Below are 25,347 nucleotides of genomic sequence, written 5' to 3'. Positions count from 1 at the left end.
CAGACACTGTGCTAAGAGTTTGAGGGAACTTTCTTTATAAATTTTATAATGACCACAAGTGGGTATGACTAGCCCTATTTTATATGGCAGGGTAAACTGAGACTCAGAGTTGAAGTGACTTGCTCAAAACCACACAAGAAGAGGGAGGTCCAGCATCATTCTACCCCAGGTCTGTCTTACTTATTTACTTATTTTTTTAGAGACAGAGTCTTGCTTTGTTGGCGAGGCTGGAGTGCAGTGGCATGATCATAGCTCACTGTAATCTCAAACTCCTGGGCTCAAGCGATCATCCTGCCTCAGCCTCCCAAGTAGCTAGGATTATAGGCACATGCCACTGCACCTGGCTAATTTTTTTATTTTATTTTATTTTTGTAAAGACCAGGTCTAGCTGTGTTGCCCAGGCTGATCTCAAACTCCTGGCCTCAGGTCATTCTCCCAAAATGCTGGGATTACAAGTGTGAGCCACTGCACCCAGCCGACCCCAGGTCTTTCTGAACTCATTTTGCCATAGATGTTGGGATCTAAACGAAAGCTTGAAAAATTGGAGCAAATCAGTTTTGGTTTTTAGTTTTGCTCAGAGGACTTTTGTCTTAGTCTGTTTGGGCTGCTATATAACTTACGGTATAAGATACCATAAACTGCCTATCTTGTAGAAATGGGAAATTTATTTTCACAGTTCCGGAGACTGGGAAGTCCAAGATTAAGGCACCAGCAGATTCAGTGTCTGGTGAGGGTCTTCTCCCTGCCTCACACACTGTCTTTTCACTGTAACCTTATGTGGTAGAGGGGGTGAGGGGTCTCCGAGGTCTCTTTTACAAGGGCACTGATCCCATTCATGAGGGCTCTGCCTCCATGACCTAATTACCTACCAAAGGCCTCCACCTCCTGATATCGTCACCTTCGGAGTAAGGATTTCAACACATGAATTTTGGGGGAAATAAACATTCAGACCATAGCAAGTTTTTCTTTTGAGACGGTCTCACTCTGTCGCCCAGAGTTCAGTGGTGTCCTAGCTCACAGCAACCTCAAACTCTTTGGCTCAAGCGATCCTCCTGCTCCAGCTTCTCTAGTAGCTGGGACTACAGGTGTGCACCACCACGCCCAGCTAATTTTTTCTGCTTTTTATAGAGATGGGATCTCGCTCTTGCTCAGACTGGTCTTGAACTCCTGGCCTGAAGCAATCCTCCCACTTTGGCCTCACAAAGTGCTAGGATTACAGGTGTGAGCCACTGTGCCTGGCCAGTTTTGTCACTTTTTATGTCTTTTCCCCTGGCCCTCAACCTCTCCTGGACGAGGCAGAGCATTTGTTATCGTTCAGAGCATGAGGGAGCCTGGACGGTGCTCAGCCTCCCCAGGAAGAGGGGACATCTGGCTGAAACCTCCACCTTCCTGCTTCGGGGCCCGGATGAGGGTTCACAAGCTTCCGTTTTATGGTGTCTGCCCAGGAAATGAACGTGCATGAACTACCAGAGCGGCCAGAGTGCTGTGCTGCTGTGCGCAGCCGCGTTCTGACGGTCCTGTATCCACTGCACGCCTGAGGTGCTTCATGCCCAGAAAAAGCAGACTCCTCACATGATCACCCCCGGCCAGCTCCTCCTGTCTCCCCCATCATGCTGCATGCCCAGAGGCCGCCGTAGTGGTAGGCCAGGGACTTCTCTGAAGCCTGACCATACTCTTGTCATTGCTCTCATTTCTGATTTGGTCTTCTCCTCCTTTCCTTTATTTTTGCCCTTCTTGGTTTCCAACTCGAATAGACAGCTTTTTGTTTTCGCCAGTGGAAACTCCCCCGTCCACTGCTTGTTGTGTTGTGCCGCATGGCTGAGGCATTTCATAATCACTCTGGGTTTTTCCACGTAGCAGCAGTGACCACGTTCTGACCACAGATGGCTATGGGAGCCATGCAGGTAGCTGAGGGGAAAGGAAGGCATTTGTAGAAGCTTCTGGGTTACTAAAACAGTGCCAGCCTTCTCCATACTTTAAAACTTACTTTGACCCTCCCTGGCTGTACCTGGTATGTCCATTGTGAGCTGACTTTTTTTTTGTTGTTGTTGGTGGAAAATATATGTATAACTTTAGTGTAGAACTTCAATAAATTTAAAAGAAAGTCAAATCAGTGTAACAATAATATATTAAACAACATTCAGTTAATTGAATATAAAAGAACAAAAAAATGAACAAGGTATTTTTCTTTTTCCCAAAGTTCTAGCAAGTTTAAAAATTCACATATGAACATAAATAAAATACATGATAGAATATACTAAGTGACATCAGAGAAGTACAAAGTGCCACTGAGAATTCAAAAGAAGTGGTCACTTCTAATTGGGAGGCTTTCTGAAAGAGATAGCAATTTGATTTAAATGACCTCAAAATAGTAGTAGGATTTTATTTTATTTTATTGCTGCTGACTTTTTAAATTTTTTTTGTTTTTAAATTTTTATTTTTTATTTCAGAGTATTATGGAGCATTGTGAACTGACTTAATTTATTTTGCCTAAAGTAGGCCCTTGAAAATAAAATGGTTCACAGGCGGCACCAGATTGGGAAAAAAGAATCCACGTTGAAAATGAAATTGCGTGGAGGGCTGAGAGTAGTTTCTCTACAGTTTTCTGTTGTTGTTTTCACTTGGTTGTTTAGCAAGTCAAGCAGTGAGGAAGAACGAGCTGAGTCCAGTTCTTTCTGGTCATTTGTTAAGTGAAAAGTAGTACCTCATTGGTATCTTAATTTACATTTGATTATTGATTAGTGAGCTTGAATACTTTATCTGTTTTTATTAGCCACATTATTTCTTTTATTAGTTTGTTCATATCCTTTGGCACTTAACTCTGTGAAGCATTAGCATTTTTCCTGTAGATTTGTAAGCGTTCTTACTATGTTAAGGTTAGTAACCCTCTGTCATCATTGCAGATCTCTATCTGGTTATTTGTTGATCCTATGTGTGTTTCTGTGTATGTAAGTTTTTAGTTTTGTGTAAACAGCTCTGTATTTATGTTTTTTCACTTTTATGCTTGTTGCAAGGATTTAAGGTTTTCTGAATTTGGGGGGATACAACTTTTACTTTAATTCTTTAATCTCCCTCTAGTTCTCTTTCTGGGCTGTCAGTTTCCATTGTCAGCTGCTGTTTGGATTAAAGTAACTTGGAGCCTTCCTCATCACTTTTTTCCAACATTCTTTTATAGGAAGTGAAAAGTCACCTTTTCTAGGTTAAAAATGAAAAATTCCCTCTGGGAATCAATTCAGCAAAAAGACACTTGGGCTTCTGTGCAGAAAATACGAGCAGAATGAGTAGGGATGTATTTTGCAAACCATGACTTTGCACAGTTGTGAAAACTCAGTCAGGGCGTCTTGCCAAGTATCCTATATACCAGCTGAAGACTCCACAGGGCAGTGAGTTGTAATAAAAAGGGCTATTTTTGCACTCCCAGACCCCTGCAGTGAAAGAACTTGTACTATTTCCAAACCAGACACATCCTTCTGGTTGATAGATCCCGCTGCTTCCTGGCTTCTATGTTTATTCTTCGGGCCAGAGCCTTGTGTTCCATAAACAGAACATGTGCCAATGCTATGTGGTCCATAAGGGCCCATCTGCCTTTTCTTGTCTAGATGGGAACCCCAGCCCTAGAGCGGGGCACCCGGGTATTTTCTTATCCTGGCTCCCTGGAGTTCCACAGAGGTTCTTCAGGGGTTTTACAAATTACGAAGCATTTTATGCCCAACAATAAAGATTTGAATCACGGAAGAGTGTTTTATTGCTTATTTTATGTATTTGGGTTCGCTGTAAGATTTTGTTTTGTCTATTGCTGAGACGTCCGAAAAGCCCTGACTTAGACACTCTAAGATATCCTCTAGTTCTAAAATTACATAGTGCTGTGCCTTCTCATGCCAGCAGCTCACCCAGGGGTCTTTCCCGGAAGTGGTCTCCACGTGTCAAATTCTGTGTTCTTATTTAGTGGGGAAGAAAACCAGAACACTTTGGCCCACCAGTGTCAGACTTAAGTAGACTGAGGAATTTTGTCCAGTGTCCCCTAGGCTTTCTTTGACTTTAGGACATGCACATCCTTGTGTTCAGGTGTAGAGGTCCTCAGTCACCAGGAGTAGTTCATGGTTGTGAGCTGTGTTTTCTGTCTCAGGCAGGGAACGTGGTAACTGGAGAGATGGTAGAAGAGCTTATTCTGTCTGGAGCAGATATCATCAAAGTGGGAGTTGGACCAGGTAAGACACGTTGGGAGCACAGCAGAGGGTGTGGGGGAGGGGAGAGAATGGGATCCGTGGCTGGGGGACCTGGAGATGGCAGGAAGGCAATGCATGAATGACTCATCCACAGATTCAAAGCACATTTTTTTTCTGGAAGCATCATTGATTAAGCTTCTGTAGGAAGCCCCTGATGAGAAGTATCATTCATTGAGCTGCTTTCTGATGCCCCCAGGGCTCTTCTAAATGAGTTTGGATGTGCTTAGAATATGAAGGTCTGGTTCCAGAACATGAATGTGGAAGAAAAGATGGCAGATTTCATTAATGACCCCATACACCTTGAAGAGGAAGGTGAAGTGAAAAATCCACGGGGATAGTTAATGGACATGAACGAGTTGAGTTTTTGTGAATGTTTGAAGGGCATCAAACATTGCCAATAAGCTTGCAGCAATGAGGCCACCTTTGAATTTGACCTGTGGCCCAGGCAGTGATCACCCTTGGCTCCTCGCCTGATACACAATGGTCACAGAGTTTTCCAGTATCCTTCTCTCAGGCATTCTTTCCCAGGACCGTGCACTGATGAGCGGAGGAATGAGATGGAGCCTTTCTGTCCTTACACTGGGTGGCGCCATTTTCTCTCGGGCTAGTTGGTGTTCGTCTTCCCTTTTGGCCATACTTGAAGATGAGCTGCCATGTTTCAAAATTCATCCTTGCACATCCGTTATTTACCAGACAGTAAAATTGGAGAGAGGGAAAAAAGATACACATTTTCAGTTGGGACTAAAAAACAGCAAAGATTTAAAACAGAAATCTCCCACTCAAAAGACACTACCAAAAAAGGAAGCAAACCATAAACCAATATGAGAGGAGTCAGTGGCAAAAGGTGCTGCTGACAGGCAGGTGATGCCATTGTGACTTGGCACAGTCATCGGCCCCAAGGGAAGAGCATGCATTGGAAGAGACTGTTAGGAAGAACTGTAGGTTCGTACAAATACCCAAGCTTTTCCAGGGAGATTGTCAAGATTGGGCTTTTCATACTGCCACGCACGTAAGCCAGTTCATAATGTATTCTGAGCAAGAAGAAAGATAACTCTGATCTTTCCTAGGTGTCTGTCTGTCACTATTGGAAAGTCAAAGAAAGGATAAGGCCCAGTCCCTGCTTAGCAGGAGCTCACCCTTAGGGTAGGCTGTAATAGACCAGATTAATAACAGAGTAGGCTAAGAGACAGGGAGACTTTTTTCCAAAGAAAAAATACCAGCCACCTATTCAATCAGATGAGTGTCTGTTAGCTACCATTGTGCTGGGTGGGTGCAGGTTAGGATGTGAAGGTGTGTGAGCCGTTTCTTGGCTCCTAAAGAGCTTTTCTTGATGTCATCTTGAGCGTTCAGCTGCACGTGTTTCCTTCACGCACGTCCTCTTTGTGTACATTCTGTTCCCCTAGAGGAGTGTCGTCAGCGGCTCCCCCCACCCCAGCCCATCTAGAACAGACAAGACTAAAGAGAGTCAGGGGCCTTCTTTGAGCCTGGTGCATGGGAACTACTTTAAATTGATTCGAGACCATATTTAAGTCTCATAAATTCTTTATAGTATTTATGCTGGGTATTTATATATCTAAATGATGGCATTACAAAAAGGTTCATTACTGAGAAACTCCTGGGAACTAGAAAAAGTATTAAAAATGGGTTCCTTCGGCCCTCTAATCAGGAGAAGATAATGTACCAATCTCTTCTTTCACCTGAGTGCTGATCAAGACCACTCCAGTGCCTTATTTGAAATTTCTTCCTTGGCTGTTTCCAAGAAAGGCAGTTGGACTGAGCTTTGTAGGGCCCTCACCGTGTGCAGAGCTGTAGGCTCCGTGCAGCTGAGGCCCCCGATTCCGCCGCTGGATCTAGCAGTTGAGTGGGAGAGGAGGAGAAGAGCCCATTCTGAAGCAGAGGTTATAAACCTCCTCCCCCGCTGTGCACAGTACACGACCAGTCACCGGGTGTCTCGGTGGGAATGATACCTGTGGGCTCGGCCTGTTGCGAGGATGGGTACAGGCAGCCGCCAGGACTTAGTGGATTTGGGCCTGCAGGTGGTTGCAGGAGAGGCTCTGTCCCTCTCCTGGTTTCTCCGCAACATCCAGGCCTGGGGAGTGTAGACACGTGTCTCTATCCGATCTTAACCCTGAAGAGCCCTGGGAGAAATTTGTGGGAAGCTCAGTGGCAGGGCGTGGGCGAGGAGGCTGGGGCTGGGAGGAGTTCCCGTCTGCCTTTAAGCCGGCCCCAGAGGACCCCGTCATGGGCACCACAAGACAGCCAGGAGGGGCTGAACAAGTTGCAGTGGAGACGGGTGTGGGTGACTCATTCATCCTTGAGCCCACACATTCTTTCGGTGACTATTTATAGCGCCTTGTTATGTACCAGGCTCTCTTCTCAGCACCCGCTGACAACAATGGATATCCATGGAGCTTACCACCCAGCAGAGGAAACAGATCCTTGGCATCCTTACATAAATAATTCTTTGAATGCCTCTTTTTGAAATAAGCGCTGTGATGAACAACTTCCCTAGGGCAATGACATTTAAAATGAAGCTGGAAAGATGAGAAAGGGCTGGCCAGGCGAGGGGGACTGGCGGGGGGAGTGGAGAGAGAGAGAGAGAGAGAGACAATCATGTGCAGAGTCCCTAGGTGGGAGGAGACTTGCCTGTCCCTAGCAGTGGGCAGCAGCGAGGGAGCAGCGGGAGCATGACGTGGCTGGCCTGGTGAAGCAGGGAGGGGGACTTGAACACAGAGACTTGTGATAAAGATGCCAGAGCGAGCATGGAGCTGAGTGAGGTGAGGGCCAGGAGCGGGGTCAGTGCGCTCCCTTTTCTCCAGAGCTTTCTGCGGGCCAGGCCCTGGGCCAAGGCATTCCCCTCCTTATGTCATTTGCTGTCTGCCACCAGCCCAGGAGGTATGTGCTTTAATTTCCATTTCACAGGCCGGCAGTAAGGTTGAGAGAGGCGAGTAGCTTGACAGAGCTTGGAGGTAAAGAAAGTTCGAGGCTGTGGGGGGATTCTGAGAGGTCCCCTAAAGCAGAGCATGGTTGTCTGGGACAGGGAAGGGAGGCAGAGGGGAATGGGAGAGGCGGGTGCTCGGCCGCCGCGTGGGAGCTGCTGCCACGGGGAGAGTGGCAGGGACGTGCATGGTAGAGGGCAGGCGATGACAGGAATGAGGGCCGGAGGGGGTGTGTGGCCAGGTGGTGTGGTTCACAGTGACCTCCAGCACGCTGGCAGGGCGGCCCCTCCTCTCCCCTCCTCTGCCACGTCCCCTCTGCCACGGCTGCTTCTCCCTCAGCCTGTAAGGCAGGGCTGTGAAGGTGGTGGGGGCTGGTTTTATGTCACATTCTGCCCGTGCATAACTGTCTCTCTGTGGGGTCCACAGGTTCCGTGTGCACCACCCGCACCAAGACAGGGGTGGGCTACCCCCAGCTGAGTGCAGTGATCGAGTGTGCCGACTCTGCCCACGGCCTGAAGGGGCACATCATCTCCGTGAGTCTCCGCATGGGCCTGGGGGCGCAGGGGTGTCTTGGGATGGGAGGGAGCTGGGCACTGTGGTTCCGGCAGGCCCAGCAGGCAGCACTCCACCGAGGTCGTGGGTAGTGTGCGGGGCGATACATGGCAACCTTGGGAACACGAGGAGGGCATCCTGGTCTGCTGGGGCTGCCGCGTCAAACATCCAGTGCCTCGCAGTTCTGGAGGCGAGAAGTGTGAGGTCAGGGTGCTGGCAGGGCCACGCTCTCTCTCCGCAGGGCCGGGGAAGGGTCTGTTCCAGGCCTCTGTAGGAGCCTCTGGTAGTCCCTTGGCTTGTGGCAGCCCAACTCCAGCCTTCACGAGGCATTCTCCGTGTGTGTGTGTGTGTGTGTGTGTGTGTGTGTGTGTGTGTGTGTGTATGTATCTGTGTCCAGATTTCTTCTTTGACAAGGACACCAGTCCTCCAGGCTGACCTTTTCTCAACTGTTGACATTCGCAAGGACCCTATTTCCAAATAAGGTCACCTTCTGAGGTACTAGGGGTTAGGATGGCAACGTGGATTTTGTAGGGGACGCAGTTCAACCCCTTACGGGCTGCGTATCCCAGATTCCGAGGTCGGGAAGGGTTTCCTGGGGTGTGATAGAGAGGCCTGGTGGTTGAAAAGCTTTGGGGAACCAAATCTTAGTCCCTGTGTCTGGGGTCGGGTGTGAGCCAGGAAGGGCAGGGGTTGGGGGTGGCGGGAGGTAAGCTTCCGGGCAGGTGTGCACGAGAGCTGTGGGAGCCACAGTGGGCATCAGCGTCGGGACTTCCTCCTGAGAGCACTAGGGAGCTATTGAAGAAGTCTAAGCAGGAGGGTGCCAAGTGGGTTGATTCGTCTTTCAGAAACATCGAACTGGCTGCGTTGGGGGGACTAGGAAGGGGCTAGATGAGGAGAAGGGAGCCCAGCTGGGAAGACACGGGTGATTCGGGCGGGAGGGCATGGTGCCCTGCACTAGGTGGTGGCAGCAGGCTTGAGAGCCATCCATGGAACTGACTGACATTTAGGAGGCAGAATTAAACAAGCCTGGGCAGTTGCCCCAGTGCTTGGGGACCTGGTAAAGGAGGAGGAGCTACTGCCCCACCTGCCGGTTCACTGACAGCAGGAACAGCTGCAAAGGAAGAGGTTCGGGTCAGTATGGAGTTCACTTTGGGGTGTGTTGATTTTAAGGTGCTTGAGGGGCATCAAAGAGGAAATCCACGAGGCATTGGGTTCACGGGCTGGAGACCTGGGTGCTGTTAGCCCCAAGGTCGTGGGAGCCTTGGGAGTGGACGAAGGAGCCTGGGGAGGGTGCGAGGGTGAGAAGCGAGGTTGGCCTGGGAGCCAAGGAGCAGACCAGCCGGCCCACACCACAGAAGGCGAGGCGGGGGGAGCACTGCTGGGAAGCAAGAGTGAGTGGGCTGCGGGGTCCGTGCTGGAACCAGGGGGTTCTTGGGAACTAGGAGTGGCATGTTGGGGGCAGGAGTTAAATTTCTGTGGGCTGGCAAATGTATGGGAAGGAGGGAGCTGAGGAGAGGCAGACGGTGTTCTCGCAGCACCCTCAGGAAGCTCCTGCACGAATGACACCACAGCCACCAGCCACTAAGTGTGGTTAAGGGTCGCGTGAATGAATGAGTGCCAGCTCGAGATTTGTCCTCAACTTACCCAAGCATCTACTCCAGCTTCATCAGTGTGACCACCTCTCAAGCAGTGGCAGCTCTAGATGCTCAGAGCAGGGCAGAACATGTTGGAGCTGACGGACAGTAATAGAATGTCTTCCGTTTATGTGAACGTTTTATTTTATATATGTGCGTGTATATGTACATACAGGCAGTCCCCTGTTGATGGATGCGCTGACTTAAGGCGTCCCATACTTACGAACAGGCTCCCAAGGTTCCCCATAAGGATTATTTATGATTAAGTAATCAAATCAATAACTTGGGAACTAGTTTCTTCCACGCTTGTAAACAAATCCACATGGCGTAAGGGTTTGCTGGTGCAGTGTCTTTAAGTGTTCAGAGAAAAGGCGAGACGCCACCATCCATTGGTTAAGTATTAGGTTTCAGTCGCTGGGAACAATTATAAAGGACAAAGTGAGAATAATGGAACATATGAAGGCAGTGCTCCAATGAAAGCATCAGTTATTACTAAGCAATGTAGTGGATTAATTATTGAAATAGAAAAGTTATCGATTTGGTTAGAAGATCAAAATAAGCGTAACATTCCCATTAGCCTAGTGTCGATGCAACATTAGGGGACTGTTAACCCTTAATATTCTTTTTTGAAATGTCTATCTCGTATCTAAACTTTTTATATGAGTTTGTTTTTATGTTCTGTTTGTTTGAATGAAAAGAAAGAACACAGTAGTTTGCGTAACTTATTATTCTAGTACTGGGGTATTGCAGTATTACTATATTATTATTACCACCTATGAGCCATTATAGTATTGTTACTACCATTATTATTACCACTGTATATGCACTGTTCTTCAGGGATCTGAGTTACACACAAATCTGACCTAAAGATGTTCTCAGGAAGGTATCTCGTCCATAACCTGTGGACTGCCTGTGTGTGTGTGTGTGTGTGTGTGTTTGTGTGTGAGGGACAAATTTGAAGTAGTGGCATATTTTTAGTGGTTCTAAAACAATGTTGACTCCCACTAAATATATTAAAATAAACCTTCAGATCTTTCCCCTTGTACGGTTGCTGAGCCAAGTTCCTGTATTCAATCACTGATGGGTGATTTAAAAAACCAAACAAACACCCAAATGCAGGAAATTACGTATCCCTGGGGATTGATAGCTTGTTGATTTCTGCTCAGCATTTCGGGCTATTGAGATTTGATTTCTGGACCTGCTTTTTAGGGCATTATTACACTCTTTAAAACCCCTTGGTGATTTCATCTCCTTTGAGCCTAACTACGGCGTGTGGGCGCTGCAGCCTTTGCCTCCCATCTCGTGACTTTCAGGTAACAATCGAAGTGAGGATCCAGGTCCTTGACTCGCTGTCTGTGCTGAGTGCTTGTGCTCCTAATTCTTCCTCCAGCGTTTTCACCCACCCAGCCATTCATTCAGCAAGTGTTTATTGAGCATTTACTGTGGCGTGAAAGCCTAGAATAAATGATCTAAGGTTTATTGGTTAATGACAGATCTAAGACCCTGCACTCAACACTCTTTCTTTAGCTTTTGCTGCAGTGAACAAATTAACACCCATTTATTGAACGACTAGTATGGAAAAGGCTGACATAGAACTGTCCGTCTGCTAAGGTAGGTTATTCAGCTCGCAGAAGTGCCCAAGCAGTTATACTGTTCTCCAGGATGCCAGCAGTTCACAGATCCTGAGTGCGGCCTCATCTGAGGCCGGCTGCGTGAGAATGACCAGACAAGCTTTTATAAATAGACATTCCTGGACCCCATCCTGGCTAATTAAACTCTTTCAGAAGTTGGCCTCTCTGTAATTAGTCATGCCTCTATTACCTAATAATGTTCACTATCGGTCTTCTCTATTAATCAAAATACAGACCCTAATCATATATGTTACTTAAATGACCACCATTTCCAAATTAGTGGAGGTCAAAAATAAAGTTTTATTGTGAACTTGTTCAGAGATACCATACTCATGTCTTTCTAGAGACTTCAAACTTGCTTAGTTTACAGGGCTCTGGCTGAAGTAGGCTCGCTCTGCACTACAGGTGATGCTCATTAGAAATCAGCTGAGGGTCTCTTTACACAGCACCACCTAACTCATAGCTTATTTCTGCAGTTCTCTAAGTGTGGTGCCCAGACCTGCAGCGTTAGAATTAACTGAGAACTTGTTAGAAATTCATGGGGCCAGGCATAGTGGCTCATGCCTGTAATCCCAGCACTGTGGGAAGCGAGGTGGGAGGGTCACTTGAGCCCAGGAGTTCAAGACCAGCCTGGGCAACAGAGCAAGACCCCTGTCTCTACAAAAAAATTAAAAAATTACCTGGGTGACATAGTGTAGGCCTATAGTCTCAGGTACTGGGGAGGCTGAGGTAGGAGGATCACTTGAGTGATCAAGGTTGTAGTGAGCTATGATCATGCCACTCCAGCCTGGGTGACAGAATGAGACCCTGTCTCTAAAAAAAAATTCTTGGGCTCCACTGCAGACCTAACCTACTGAGTCAGAAACTCTGAAGATGAGGCCCCGGAACCTGCTTTAAGGAGCCTTCCAGGTAGTTCTGATGTGCCCTCAAGTTTGAGAACCACTGGCTTCTATAGTAGAGGCTTATAGATTGCACTGGCTGGGTTAGTGTTCCAGAACCAGGTCTTATATGCTAGCACCTAGGGGAGCAACTCCTCTGAATTTGTCCATTAGGGACAGTGACAGCCCGGGCTTGTGGTACTGTGCTATAGAAGGTAGCATTTCCGATCCTACCTGTGTCCTCTGGGTGCTTGCTTTTCCATCAATGGCGAGAGATCCCCGAGATGGGATTAGGAGTTCAAGTTGTAGCCAGAAGACCACGTGAATGGATTTATTCATATGTGGGATTTGGACCCTTGACTTCAGCTCATTCCTTCAAAGCAGCCACAGCCCCCACCATCCCTGTGTCTAAGGAAACACAAGCAGGTTTCTCCCACCTGCTGATCGTCCTGAGCCTGCTGGAAACCTGTCAGATGTTTTGGATCCTGCCAGTTTGTCCAATTTCCTTCCAGCTGTCTCATTTTACACTTTTGTTGCTGAATTAGCACACCCGTGCTGTTGAAGTTCAAAAGGAAGCCACAGCATGGTGTCTGTTCAGCCTGCGCTGCTTATACCCAAGAGGCTGGGCTTGAGTCATGTTTCTATTTATTGTGGCCCACGAGGGCTTCAGAGGGGCAGGGAGCGGAAAAATTCAAGATACTCCCTGCATAGGCGAAGATTAAGGTCTGACCAGTTAATTTTGTCTTGTCACACCACTATTTAGACTTAAAAAAATTCATTCAAATAATCTTCTGGGTTTTTCTTTTTGAGGCTTGAAAAATTTGCCAACAACATTTGTTTAACCTAGGACAAGTTAGAAGTGCAAATAAACATAAAAAACAAAATAACTATTGCCAGAAATGCTATCATTTTCCAGTAATCACTGGTTATAATCTTGTCCTTTCATTTTTACAGCTGTGTGACCTTAGGAAAGTCATTCAACATTTCTGAGCCTCATTTTTCCCCTATCTATAAAAATCAACTTCAGGTTCTTGTGTTTGAATAGAAAAATGACTTTTAAATTCGTAATAATTGCTGGCTCTTGGCAGGCACTCGATTTGAACTCCTTTCTCTGCCTACTCTAGGTTTGCTCTCCCAGCCCCTATTGTAGGCATGAGCAAGTATTTTTAAGCAAAAGAGGCATGTCGCCAATTCACAAATCAAGTCACCACTCATGTCATGTGATGCCTTTTGTACTTTAATGTTAACTGTTTTGGAAAAACAAAAAATTAACCCTTGTAAATTGCTACTTTGGGTGTCCGCACAGGGCAAAATACTCCCAAATTATTGTTGTTGTGTTATGTTAATAACCTTCCAGCAGCTATGAATATTTACGTGTGAGGGTAAGTGTGTGTCTTAGATTGCCAGAGAGTGCTCCAACTATTCTGTCTCCCCCGCCCCCCAAACATGCGAGGCCACTTTGAACACTTTTGGAAATTACACGTAAACAGTAGCAGGGAGCAGACTGCTTTGTCTTAAGGCACCGTGTGAAGTTGGGTTGCTCTTGTTTAAATGTACCATCTGGCTTGTTTGGTTTACTTTGTCCATCTCATAAATGCATATACACTGTGTATACAGGTGACGCTGTAAACACAATTTCCTCTTTGTGGCACATCATACAGTTGCATTAACTGTGGACATCTTGGCCTGTCCTGGGGAGAAAAGGGCTCATTTTCTTGGGGTCCTGTTAGCATGAGGCTTCTGAGTCAGGCCTTATCATGGACCACACTCATGGAATTTTCAGGACCCCACAGGAAATGCAAATGAGTACGCAAAAGAATGTTGGGTTTTTTTTTTTAAGTCCTACATGTACAGGACCTGTTTTAGTGGGAGCATGAGTTTATTTAATCTATTCGAGGCTGTATGTTTGGAACCCTATTGTGTAGAGCTGGTTTTGACAAAGAGATAAAGCATTTTAAAATTAATTGGTGGGGCAAGTGAAGGGCCTGTTGAGGTTGTACGGTTGAGAGGGAAAGTAAGTAACTGCTAGAACTTCGAAGCACTGAGAAGGTATATAGAGCCACAATCCCTGTTCCTGTCTTCACATGGAGAGTTTGGGCCAGAAACCTTACATGGAGAAACTGCGTCTGAGATACTCATTCCTCAGCACCCTGTGCCCTCTGGGGGTCAGAGGAGCCATGCATGAATAATATAATTGAGAAAATAATTGTGGTCAGTAAATGTTTGCAGAGAAAAAGATTGAGCCTTCACACGTAGCTTTTGATCAGAACTGCAAAGATACAATGAAGCAGTGTTTGAGTTCTAGCTCCTGGCGTGACAGGCCTAATGAGCAAATAGAAAAAGAGGATTGAGTCACAGACCCTATGTTCTCGGTTGGAAATACTCTCTGCAAAGTTGTTCATCCCAATTCTATGTAGACGTCTTCTGTCTCCAGAGGTGTGTGCACCTTCCTGCAAGTTGTAGCACAAGGTACCCCAGGTAGCCTTTTTTCCTGTCTCTTCCCAAAGCGGGCCTGATCACCTCTGGGGGACAGGTGCTTCCCTCTGAGGCCTTGGTGTTTCTCCTGGACCCCATACTGAGCACTGGGCTCTGTCACCATCACGTGAGCCCTGAAGCTGTTGCTGTCTTCCCGTGTGCCGTGGCTTTCTTGGCTGTCCCTGTATGTGCGGCTGCTGTTCTGGGTTACCTTCTCCTTCCACTTCACCCGGGTTGTATTGGGAGTAGCAGATAGCAGCCTGGGCCTTTTGTGTCTCTCGTGTTTGTAAGGAAATGCAACAACCTCTGCATCCTAGAGACCTTGTACTGTGTTGCTGGTGTTTAATCATCACCCCCACAGCTGAACACCCCAAGAAAGACTGTCCTGCTCCGCATTAAACCTGCCTAAGCATGTGCTCTGTGTGGGAAGAGTAGGCATCAAGGATGGTTGTTTGATCGTAAGGTTACCGTGCACTGTGCATGAGAAATAGGAGACACACGGATGGCTGGAAAAATAAGGAACTAAGTCAATGTCCTTTTCTTGGCTTTCAAAAGAATTTAGCCCTTGTGCTAAATAAATCTCACCTCACACCAGGCAGAGAGGGAAAGGCGACTTGTGGGTGAGAATGAGCACGGGTGGTGGAGGGGCCAGGCGAGTTATGTAAGGGGCCGGCAGGGGCTGGGGCTGAGCCCTCTGCAGCTCAGCGGTTCTTGCTGCCTTCTGCTCTCGGATGGGGCGCCCGACCCTGGGTGGGCAGGTGAGCAGTGGATGGTGCCAGCCTCTGACCTCCAGAGGAAACCCAGATGGGTCTTGGGGAGTGGAAGGTGCAACATCAAAGGGAGTAAACGACGAGGTCAGAAGTCAGCAGTCCAACAGTCACTGGGGGATTTGGGCCTGTGTGCGGGGCTGTGGTAGATCTCAACTCCTAGTTGCGGATCATCATGGGGCTGGGCGCCCGCTAATGTCCTCTCCTTGCTTTTTCCTTTTTGCAGGATGGAGGCTGCACGTGTCCAGGAGATGTCGCCAAAGCCTTTGGTAAGGCTGGGCCCTGGTGCAGAGGGAGGGGAGGAGCGAGGGAGGGAGCTCCCTGCAGCTCTGCAGCGTGGGAACCTGCATGAGGAGGGGGGCACCTGTTGGGGAAGTTCTGGGCCTGTCTGCAGTTTCCTCTCCCTGGGTTTCAGCCCCAGTTGGCCGAAATCCTGGCATTGGTTTGGTTCTGGCTGGTAGCAGAGCAGGCCAAGTGCCCGGGTGATGGATCGAGGGGTGACATCCTGCAAGCTAGGTGTAGGTCAAGTCATGGCTTTTTAATCCCAGGGACGAGAAGGCTGGGGGACCTGTCCAAGAGGGTGGTGCCAGGTCTGACCTGTAGTAGTGATTGAAGAGAGGGTCTTTTGGACTGAACCTGGGGAAATCCTGTGGGAGGGACAGGAGGAATCCCTGCAGCAGTTTCTCCCCAGACCGAGGAGCCTGCTTCCCACTAGGGGGCAGCAGTGCCCACCGCCATCCAGTGGGACCTCAGGAGGGGGAGGGGGCTAAGGGAGGAGTGTCCTGGGCTTTTCTTGGGAAAGCACTAGGAAGTCCAGCATCTCAACATAACAGTAAAATAGGGCTGCCAAGCCCTGTGCCGGCCATTTAACTGCAAACCAAGTTCAGAAGTCAGAGCTGGCTGCACGGCTGGGGGTTCCAGACGGTTCAGTGGGAGTTCAGGGTGCTGGCAGGAGGCAGAAACAAAGTTCCCGTGTCCCTACCCTTTTCTGGTGCCAGCAAAAAAAGGAAAAAGAAAATTATTTTTTTTTTGATGGCGGGAAACTTTCTGTCTTAGGAATTCCGCTTAAAAAAAATTTTTTTTAAATAAAAACCCTGATAGTGACAAAGGAAAACATGGGCAGTTTTCTTAGCAGCAGGGTTTCATAGCAACCCAAAGAATTTCAAAAAATGGGACTTAATCCCATCCTAATCATAGATCTTAGCTGTGGAAGGGAACATATAGCTCTTTTATCTATTCCAGGTTGCAGATTTTATAGTTGAGAGTCCTGAGGGCCCAGGAAGGGAATGATGAGGTCATGGTCCTACAGTAGTGGGCAGGGCAGGGAGAACGCAGGGGGAAGGGACCATGTCAGGGGACACTCTGATTAGGGAAGGATACGAGAGCGTTCCAAAATGAAAATAACTGGGGACCACTTCAGAGTGATCTTTAAGTGGGTCTGTGCTGTGTTCTTGCTGTTGACACTCCCTCAGCAGGTGCTCTGCCCCTGGTTTGCACGTCAGTCATCATCTGTCCTCTTACAGTCACAGCGGGGACCAAGCAACCAGCATTCGGGTTGGGAACCCTGGCAGGGAGTGTCTTCAGCGCTTGCTTTCACAGGGCAAGGTCTTGCTGTGCCTTGCTCGGCTGAGTGCCAGGCCAAGGGGCCAGCCCTGCAGAGCACCCCTTTTTAAAATGCCGAATGTTTAAATGACCAGATGGAAGGCATCAGAAACCACCTTTCAGGGGTTCCTACGTTTTCTCTTCCTCATCAGGGTTAGCCAGACGACCTCCCCTCCTCCCACAACCTCGCCCTTCATCCTAGTTACTTAATACACCTGTATCCTGCTTTCGTCTCCTTCTATTCTAAAAGTAAACCCTTGGCAGGACTTACTCAGGAGAAGTTGCAGTAGCAGTTTCTTACTTACTACTCCGTGAAGAGTCCTTCTGCACGGTTGTCTATGAGCAGGATGCGGAACGGTCACTGTTTTATTGTTTCTTCCATGTATTCCTTTTACTTTCTTGCCAGGTAGTTTATTCAGTATCTACCCTGCCACGCGCTGGGATAAACACAGAGCCAGCCCCAGTCCTGTTCCCACATAGCCTCCAAAGGCAACTTCAATACCCTGTTTCCTTTGTCCCTGTCCTGGAAATTTCATGTCATTTGGTGACCAGTATGGCATAGTATTTACTCTGGAAGTCTAACATTCTTCATAATGGAGGTGCACAGAGTTTGACCTACTTATATAATATAGTGGCTTCTCTCCTCCATGCCCAGTCTCCAGTGTAAGAAGGTCAGTCTGTTCTGAGGTCCTTTCGTGACCTGGAAGGACAGAGCATCAGAGTCCTGAGAGCTTAGAGGCCAGATGCCCGATGGCCACATCACAGAGAAGTCATTGTACCGAGTACAAGATTCAACAATGCTCTTCCTAAGGTGCTGCGCAATTCTCAGTGTTTCTCTGGTTCTAACAGGGGGAGACCTCTGTTCGGGAGGTGGTCGTAGTCGGTCGTTAGTGACCGTGTGCCTGTCCAGCGTGATGGCCACCAGCCTTTGGTAGGCTGCATTTGTTTCTCCCAGTGTCCATGCCCCTCTTCACCTGCATGGGGGGCCTTCTCCCTTTTTCCAGAAGGGAAGGCTGAGCCTTTCTCTTGGCTGTAGCTGAGGGGTAGGGAGGAAGGGTGAGTTTCGGAAGGACTCGGATGTTGCCAGAGTCCATTTTCCCTGAGCTCTTCTGTCTGTGTCTTCCTTTTGTTCCTTGGCGTTTAGGAGCCGGAGCAGATTTTGTCATGCTGGGAGGGATGTTTTCGGGCCATACCGAATGCGCAGGAGAACTGATTGAGAGGAACGGACGGAAGCTCAAGCTCTTCTACGGGATGAGCTCTGAAACGGCCATGAAGAAGCACGCTGGAGGAGTGGCCGAGTACAGGTGAGGGGCCGCCACCGCTCACCGGCCAGGCCTCGTCTCTCTTGCTTCGTAAGGAGATAGGATGGAAGCAGGTCTGAGGGTCAGCTCTGGGTACATTAAAGTCCCGTGGGAAGGGGCTCTTTTTAAAGAGCCCTTATTTTTATTCAACTAACATATACAATGTTTGGGGCCTCTGAAAGCAAGTGCAGAGCAGAAGTGTTTGGGGACAGGTTAGAAGTGTGACTAGAGGTATACGTGAGCGGGTACCAGTCCTGCACAGACACCCCAGACTTCTGGAGATGGATGGGATGATTGCCTTGTCCTTCCAATAATAAGGATTGTTCAATACTGTGAAATAATAAGAAATACATCTGTATATATTGGTCTCTGCCCCCAGTTCTTGAGGTAGAACTCCTAAACCCTTCTAGATAGGGGTGCTTAGAGAATCTTTTGTTCTAACGTTTGGTCTTTGACCCTGGTTCCTGAGCTTCTAGAACGTCAGCCTTTGCGGAGCTATCTATCCCTGTAACCTCCAATCTCTGGCCTGAGACAAGCTCAGGCTGCGAGGATTGGGTTGAAGAATGGATCTCCCATTGCACGTGAAGCAATGGGTGTGGTCTGGACCACCACACATGGCCAGGCCTTGCCTGAAGAGTGCCATGTTTTACCTGCCATAGCTCCCACAGCCTCTCACCTGCCTCCAGGCTCTGGCAGTTGACACAGGCAGCATTTTCAGCCATTTCAGCTGCAGATGTGGTGCTCGCTTCTGCTGAGATATGTGTGTGTGTGTGTATATATATATATATATATTTTTTTTTTTTTTTTTTTTAATCCCTGATCCCCAAAGACACCCTGGCCATTTCTGCTGCACTTCCCATTTTAACTGTGCATGTCTGTTTTACAAACATGTTGGCAGAATATACTCGCTACCTCGCCCTGCTCCATAGAGCCTGCTGTTGCTTCTCATCAGAGTGAGCGCTGATGACAAGCTTCGAAACATAAACAGGACAGAAGGTCTTGCATACTCAGAAGGAAGTCGGCAGTGAATAGGCTGATGGCCTTTCTCTAGGAAGCCTTGGGGTTCTCCCTCCAGTTTTCAGGCCCTGTCCCAGTGCTGGGGTGGAAACCTAAGCCCTTCATAGCTGACACCCTCTATTTCCTACCACTTATTCCATACCCAGAAGCTCATTTTGAGGACATGGGGTTCAGATGCATCCTATGAGGCTTGTACCAGGCTAGAGGTAAAATGTCAGAACTCCACTAAGATTTATAGGTGGGAGGGTCTGGGGTTGAGGGTGCCCCACAGAATTCTATTTTTTTTTTTTTTTTTTTGTTGAGACAGAGTCTCACTGTTTTGCCCAGGCTAGAGTGCCGTGGCATCAGCCTAGCTCACAGCAACCTCAAATTCCTGGGCTCAAGCAATCCTTCAGCCTTAGCCTCCCGAGTAGCTGGGACTACAGGCATGTGCCACCATGCCCGGCTAATTTTTTCTATATATTTTTAGTTGTCCGATTAATTTCTTTCTCTTTTTAGTAGAGACGGGGTCTCGCTCTTGCTCAGGCTGGTCTCGAACTCCTGAGCTCAAACAATCCGCCCGCCTTGGCCTCCCAGAGAGCTAGGATTACAGGTGTGAGCCACTGCGCCCGGCCCAGAATTCTATTCTTTAGTAGGGTTCTGGTGGACTGATTTCAATTCTCATTCTCCCCAGTCTTTTTCTCTCTAATGGGGTAACCTCAATAAAGATGATATTATCGTATGGGGAAGGCGGGCTGGGAACGAGAGAGGGGGACAACATCAGTCAGAAACAGAGGCATGCTCCTTCCAGGTGGCCTCAAGGCCCTGTTTCACTGGTCACTAATGGAGGAGGCTGCACAGTTGGGCAGAGCCCTGGGATTACTGCCTCAGTGCTACCCTGGATCTATGGCCAAGAAGCTTAGTGCTTTCCCAGCAACTGTTGTCACCATCGGAAGGGCCCATGCAGTGAATGTACATGGAACAGTCACGGTTGAGTGAAACCTGTGGGCTGCAGGCCTGTCGTGAGGATGGGTACAGGCAGCCGCCAGGACTTAGTGCATTCTGGCCTGCAGGTGGTTGCAGGAGAAGAGGGTGGCTCTGTCCCTCTCCTGGTTTCTGCTGAATCCAGGCCTGGGAAGTATAGACATGTGTCTCTATCTGATCTTGACCCGAAAGACCCCCGGGGAGAAATCTGTGATATTTTTTGCCCTCTGGCTGTTGCATCTGTTTTGGGTTCTAAGAAAAATTGTAGCTCGGAAGGCCAGACCAGGCTAGAGCACAAACAGAAGCCAAGGAGGAAAGAAAAAAAAATTGTCTCCTGCAATTTCAGCAGGGTGTAGACATAACAAGAAAAAAAAGATTCAGGGGTATCAAGACTCGGTTCTGGAACTGGATTCAAATCATCTTTAGACAAGGAAGGAAAGTGCTAAAGAAATTAGAACCTTAATCAGGCTGCATCTGTCCTGCCTCTGTGTGCCTGTCTCTTCCTTTCTGGCAGTTGGCAGCCTCATGACCATGATCTCGTCACGAGAATGATTCTCTACTTTGACATTATATTTAATTGTGGCCTAGTTATTTATGCTTTGCTAGTTATCCCAATCATTAACTATTTCGTTCTTGTGCTGTCCCTGGGAGGCAGATCAAAGGACCTTCATTTTATGGATGAGCAGACTTAAGCATCAACAATAAATGACTTGTAAAGGGTGATATCACCAGTTAGCAGAGCTACTATGATGAGAACCTGGATAATTTCCAATAAGCCCCGGGAAGGCCATGGAAATGTCTTATGGTAATGAAATGTCAATCATTGCAGGCACATATGCACAGATGCCTGTCTCTGGTTACAGAATGCCATGCCCTGAACCGTCCTGGGTGTGGCCAGTGACTTTGGCTTTCTGAGCTTGGGACTCTAAACCAGCTGCTAGACCAGCCCTGCATCTAGCCAATGGCTTAAATAGCTAGATTTCACCCACAGATAGTCTTACACATTCAGCAAACAAGAGTTAACAGCCTTGTGAAATTCTAGGTAATGAGTGTCTGATCAAGAGATGCTATTTTCTCTTCCAGTTGAAGAGAACAACCACAAAAGTTCCGGAATTTTGGTATTTGCTAGCATGTGTCCGGCCCTTCAATGAGAACTAGAGTGTGGCATAGCTTTCGGATTTCCTTCTTGTAATGCCCCTTCTTATAAGTCTTTCTTCTTATAATGCAGTCTCGACTGTGTCCCCATTTTGCAGGAAGGGGACCTGGCGTGTGGAATGAAGCCGTGTTACTTGGACTTGTGAAGAGAGGGACGGGGGCTTAGCAGGGCTTAGCAGCAACTTAGATGTTGCTTAGTGTTCCTGCCAGACCTGCATTTCTAAATGCTCTTCTGAAAATGTGGAACATGCTTTCCAAAACCCCGCAGCCTCCCATGCTAAGACAGTTCTTGATTCTACTCTGGTTCTACCTTGCTCAGACCTCCAATTATGCCCAGGGCAATAGGTCATGTGAGAGAATAGGGAGGCGAGATGGGGGTGGGGGGTGCCCTACAAAGTGTGCCACAGAAAGACAGGCAGCTGTCAGAGCGGAGCCACTGCATCTTGCTGGTGGTTTCCATGTAACCTAGTCGGGCCTGAGTTATCCATTTAATGTCCTCCTTTTCTCCTGGTCGCCCCTTTGAAGACACTTGGTTTCTGATCATGGAGCTGGCACGCCGGGGGGCAGGGCTCTGGGCTTTTTTGGTTGTTGGATGCAGGAGGGCAAGCAGAGTAGGCAGCAGGAGGTTGTTGCCAGAGGTAATCTGCCAAGTGTGCTTTTCCCCAGTGGGCGTTCTGGGCTCTCGGTCATGTGGAGGTTGGTGTCCATCCTCGGGTGGAGTGGAAAGGCGGAGCTGCTTTCTGTTTGGGCAGAGTGGAGGCACATCGCTGAAGAAAACGTCACGGTGCAGGATGGTGGGGACCTGCAGCTCCTTCACTTGTTGCTAGCTAAGAATTTCCTGTTCCTTGTGTGCCGGGCAGTCAGCAGTGAGCCTGTGTCCTTTGGGTGGGAGGAACGTGTCCGTCTGAGATGCATCTGGTAGAAGAAATGCAGGAATGGTGTCTAGCTATCTTCAAAGTGCTATAGCTGGAAACAATTCTAGCTGAGTTAGCCAGGAAAAAGAAACTAGATAAAAAGAAAACTTCCTTTTTCTTCCAGAGCCTCTGAGGGTAAGACTGTGGAAGTCCCGTACAGAGGAGATGTAGAAAACACCATTCTGGATATTCTCGGAGGACTGAGGTCTACCTGCACCTATGTGGGGGCCGCCAAACTCAAAGAGCTCAGCAGGAGGGCAACGTTCATCCGGGTGACCCAACAGCACAACACCGTGTTCAGCTAACCCCGAGGATGAGAGGAAGTGACGTCGGCGCGAGTGGACGCTCCCACGCACACCTGCTTTTCCCATCTCCCTCTAGTCTGGCTGCTCCAAACGGTGGAATGCTGCATCCTTCCTCCTCCCTGCTGTGCCTGGAGGCTTTGGGGCTCTCCCTCGTGCCTTCTTGGGGCCCAGACAATGGGGCCAGTGGTCAGAGCCCAGCCACCTAGAACTCATAACCTCATTGTTAAAACCAACACTCGTACCTTTTTCTTTCTCTTTTTCTTCCTCCCTCCCTTTCTTTCTTTTTCTTTCTATTTTAAAGGAAAACAGTTTCACTTTAATATAATGCTATTATCTTAAGACTTGATTGAGTGCCGGAGTTTGCATTTGCAGGACCCACGTTGTATAGGGTACTCAGGACTTCTTTGCCTTCCTGGACAGGCCAGTGGCGAGCCACTCTGGCTGTGGGCAGACAAGTCACCTTGGGAGGGGAGGCACGGCGTGTGGAGAGAAGCCAGGGTGGGAGTGACTGGCATCCCTCCCTCCAGCTTTTGGTTGCTGGAAAAGAACAAAAGCAACTGACTGTTCATATGGACGTGAATTATTTTCCCAGTTTATGCTCACAAGGTCATGGGGATGTGTTTTCACTGAAACCTTTATTGCATGTGCTTTTTGGGAACAAGTCATCTCTTGCTACAGTTTGTTGCCACTTCTAGGAAGCTGTCCCTGTCCTGGCTTTTCCTTTTGTTTTCTTTTCCTTCCCTTCTCAGGCCCAATTTGTCAGGATGGCCTCTCTTAAAGAGGTTATAAATTGTTTTGAAATTTCACAGGATGTTTCATTGAAAGGTTATCTACCAAGAAATTAGCAGGTGCAGTACCACTGGAAAACAGCAAAAGCTTTGACCAGTGGCATCCTAGAAGGTATTGGCTTACAAGTTAGAACTGTTCTGTGCCGAATGATCGGGGAGGGTAACACCCGTCTGCCCACGATGGCACCCCTTAGGACTATGCTCCCTGCAGGGACACATGCTGCTTTGCCCCTGTGGTGTAAAGCGTTTGCAGACTAGCTCTGTGTTTCCACAAACCACAGGCAGGTCCCTTGCAGTCCAGTTTTTCGGGAAGTGGCGACTGAGTTACTACAAAGCCAAAAGCTGCTCAGGACCATTTTAAGCAAAGGTTTCATAAAGAGAAGAACTTCTAAGGCTCTGTTACTTTGGCCTCTGCAAGTTCATCTCTGCCTCCAATAGGAATGGGCCTGGGGAGCCTCCAATAGGAATGGGCCGAGGGAGCCCACACTGGAGTGTCCCTCAGACCAGGTATCCTAATGGGACCCTGAGATGACACATGCAGCCACTGGGCTTGCTGTGCCAGGTGGGAGGGGAAGGAGCCAGGGAACGCGACGCCATTCTCCTTGCGCTGCTGCTCTGTGTGAGGTAAGTATCACAGCCATAGATAGCACCACTGGCATCTCGTGAAAACAGAAAGGGAAGGCAGAGATTCAGACTCCGTCACCGGACTTGCCCCGCAGCACGCTGGCCCGTTTGCCAGGCTACTCTGGGGGAGGACCCGGGGCGGCCCTTCTTACCTAATTGGCACTGGTTTAACACGCCTTCTTTCGCACACTTTGTATGATGTGTCAGGACCTCAACTCTTAAGTCTTGGAAGACGAGAGTCCTAGTTGGATGTCCCCCAAACACCTAACCAAGAAGATAGTAAAAGGAAAGCGTTCTCATTCCTCCTTGGATGAAGTGAAACTCTGAGTTTAACCCAAGAGTTCTCTCCCATCTCTGTGTCACCTTACGGCTGGAAAGACTGGAGATGGGCACTGGGGTGATCCACCCGAAAGTCACGGGTCCTTGAGGAACTGTTTTCTGTGAAGCCGCATCTTCGCAAGGCGGGCCCACTGAAAACTACAGTGCAGCACTTCTGAAGACAATCATGCCAGGAGATCCCTGCTCATTGAGTTTCTAGCAAGCATGAGCTACAGAAACATAAATGAATTTCCTACTTTCAGACACTAACCGGTTTACAATGAAACTATAGAGGATGTAATGACTATGCCACATGAGCCCATGAAGCTGCCAAATGTTTAGCAACAAATACCTCTTACAGGAACAGCAGTATTCAGATCGGAAATGTAAACATGATCTCAACAAGACATCAGATGTGGACGTGTGTCTTTTATCTTAGAACATCATCTCCAGGACACCCACCCCCCAAAAAAAATTGGTAGGGGAGGCAATAGGTCATGTCACTTCCACCACCACTGACCTACCCAGGGAAAACTGAGATCATGGCGGGGTTAAATTATGAAGGAGGTAAGAATTAGGACCACTTTCTCTGCCTCGTCTTTTTTTGACGACCTGACAAAAGGCAAAGACACACGTTTGCAATTGGCACTGTTATTTTATTAGTACGAGTATACTGAAACAATAAACTTGTACTGGTATACAGACAATTTATTTAAAACAATTTTGTTCAAATTTTGAATCAAACATTGTTTTATTATAATAATGAAATAATTTCTACCTAGAAAACCTGCAAGCACCATCAAAGAAAGGGACCATAAAATTCAATAAACAGACTCGAGTGTATCCTACAAATAGACACACCACGATTAGAAAATAGAATATGAATTCTTCCATTTTTTTTAATATTTGTTTTAAAAAAGCTAGTGCAAGTACAATATTTTACACTGGAATTACAGAGAGTATGCACGCATATGGAAAAAAGTTCTCCTGTCACCATAAAAGCTCTTAACTATGTATGCACTTAAAATTTTCTTTTCAATAAGGTGCAAAACATCATTCCTTCCCTAGTTTTCTGTACTGGCCATGTCAGTCTGGTAGTGCCCACAACCCAAGTTCTGGTGTCTGTTTTCCTGTGGGAGGTGTACAATTGGAAGTTTGGTGGGTAATGATCTGGTAGTAAAACACCCGTGGTACAAGTCTCAGAGATGGCTCTGGGGCCAGGACCCCACTGACTAGAAATGAGGGCTCTGTCTAATCC

At 47.9% G+C, this 25,347-nt stretch overlaps 1 protein-coding gene across 2 annotated transcripts in view; it reads left to right on the top strand.

The window, feature by feature from the left end:
* The window catches only part of GMPR (guanosine monophosphate reductase), a 47,948-nt gene extending 25,245 nt beyond the window's left edge, over positions 1-22,703 (top strand). The window contains exons 5-9 of one of the 2 annotated variants that reach the window (XM_012643256.1): positions 4,127-4,208; positions 7,592-7,698; positions 15,329-15,371; positions 17,849-18,008; positions 22,179-22,703. In XM_012643256.1, coding sequence (XP_012498710.1) covers positions 4,127-4,208; positions 7,592-7,698; positions 15,329-15,371; positions 17,849-18,008; positions 22,179-22,359 — 573 coding nt within the window. In that variant the 3' untranslated portion in view covers positions 22,360-22,703. The remainder of the gene's footprint in view (positions 1-4,126; positions 4,209-7,591; positions 7,699-15,328; positions 15,372-17,848; positions 18,009-22,178) is intronic. The other variant, XM_012643257.1, reaches the window with a different exon arrangement.
* Positions 22,704-25,347: the final 2,644 nt, after the last annotated feature.

The sequence above is a fragment of the Propithecus coquereli genome, unplaced genomic scaffold (assembly GCF_000956105.1).
Source record: "Propithecus coquereli isolate 6110/MARCELLA unplaced genomic scaffold, Pcoq_1.0 Scaffold194, whole genome shotgun sequence".
Taxonomy (NCBI): domain Eukaryota; kingdom Metazoa; phylum Chordata; class Mammalia; order Primates; family Indriidae; genus Propithecus; species Propithecus coquereli.
This window is presented reverse-complemented; position numbering and strand designations above follow the sequence as displayed.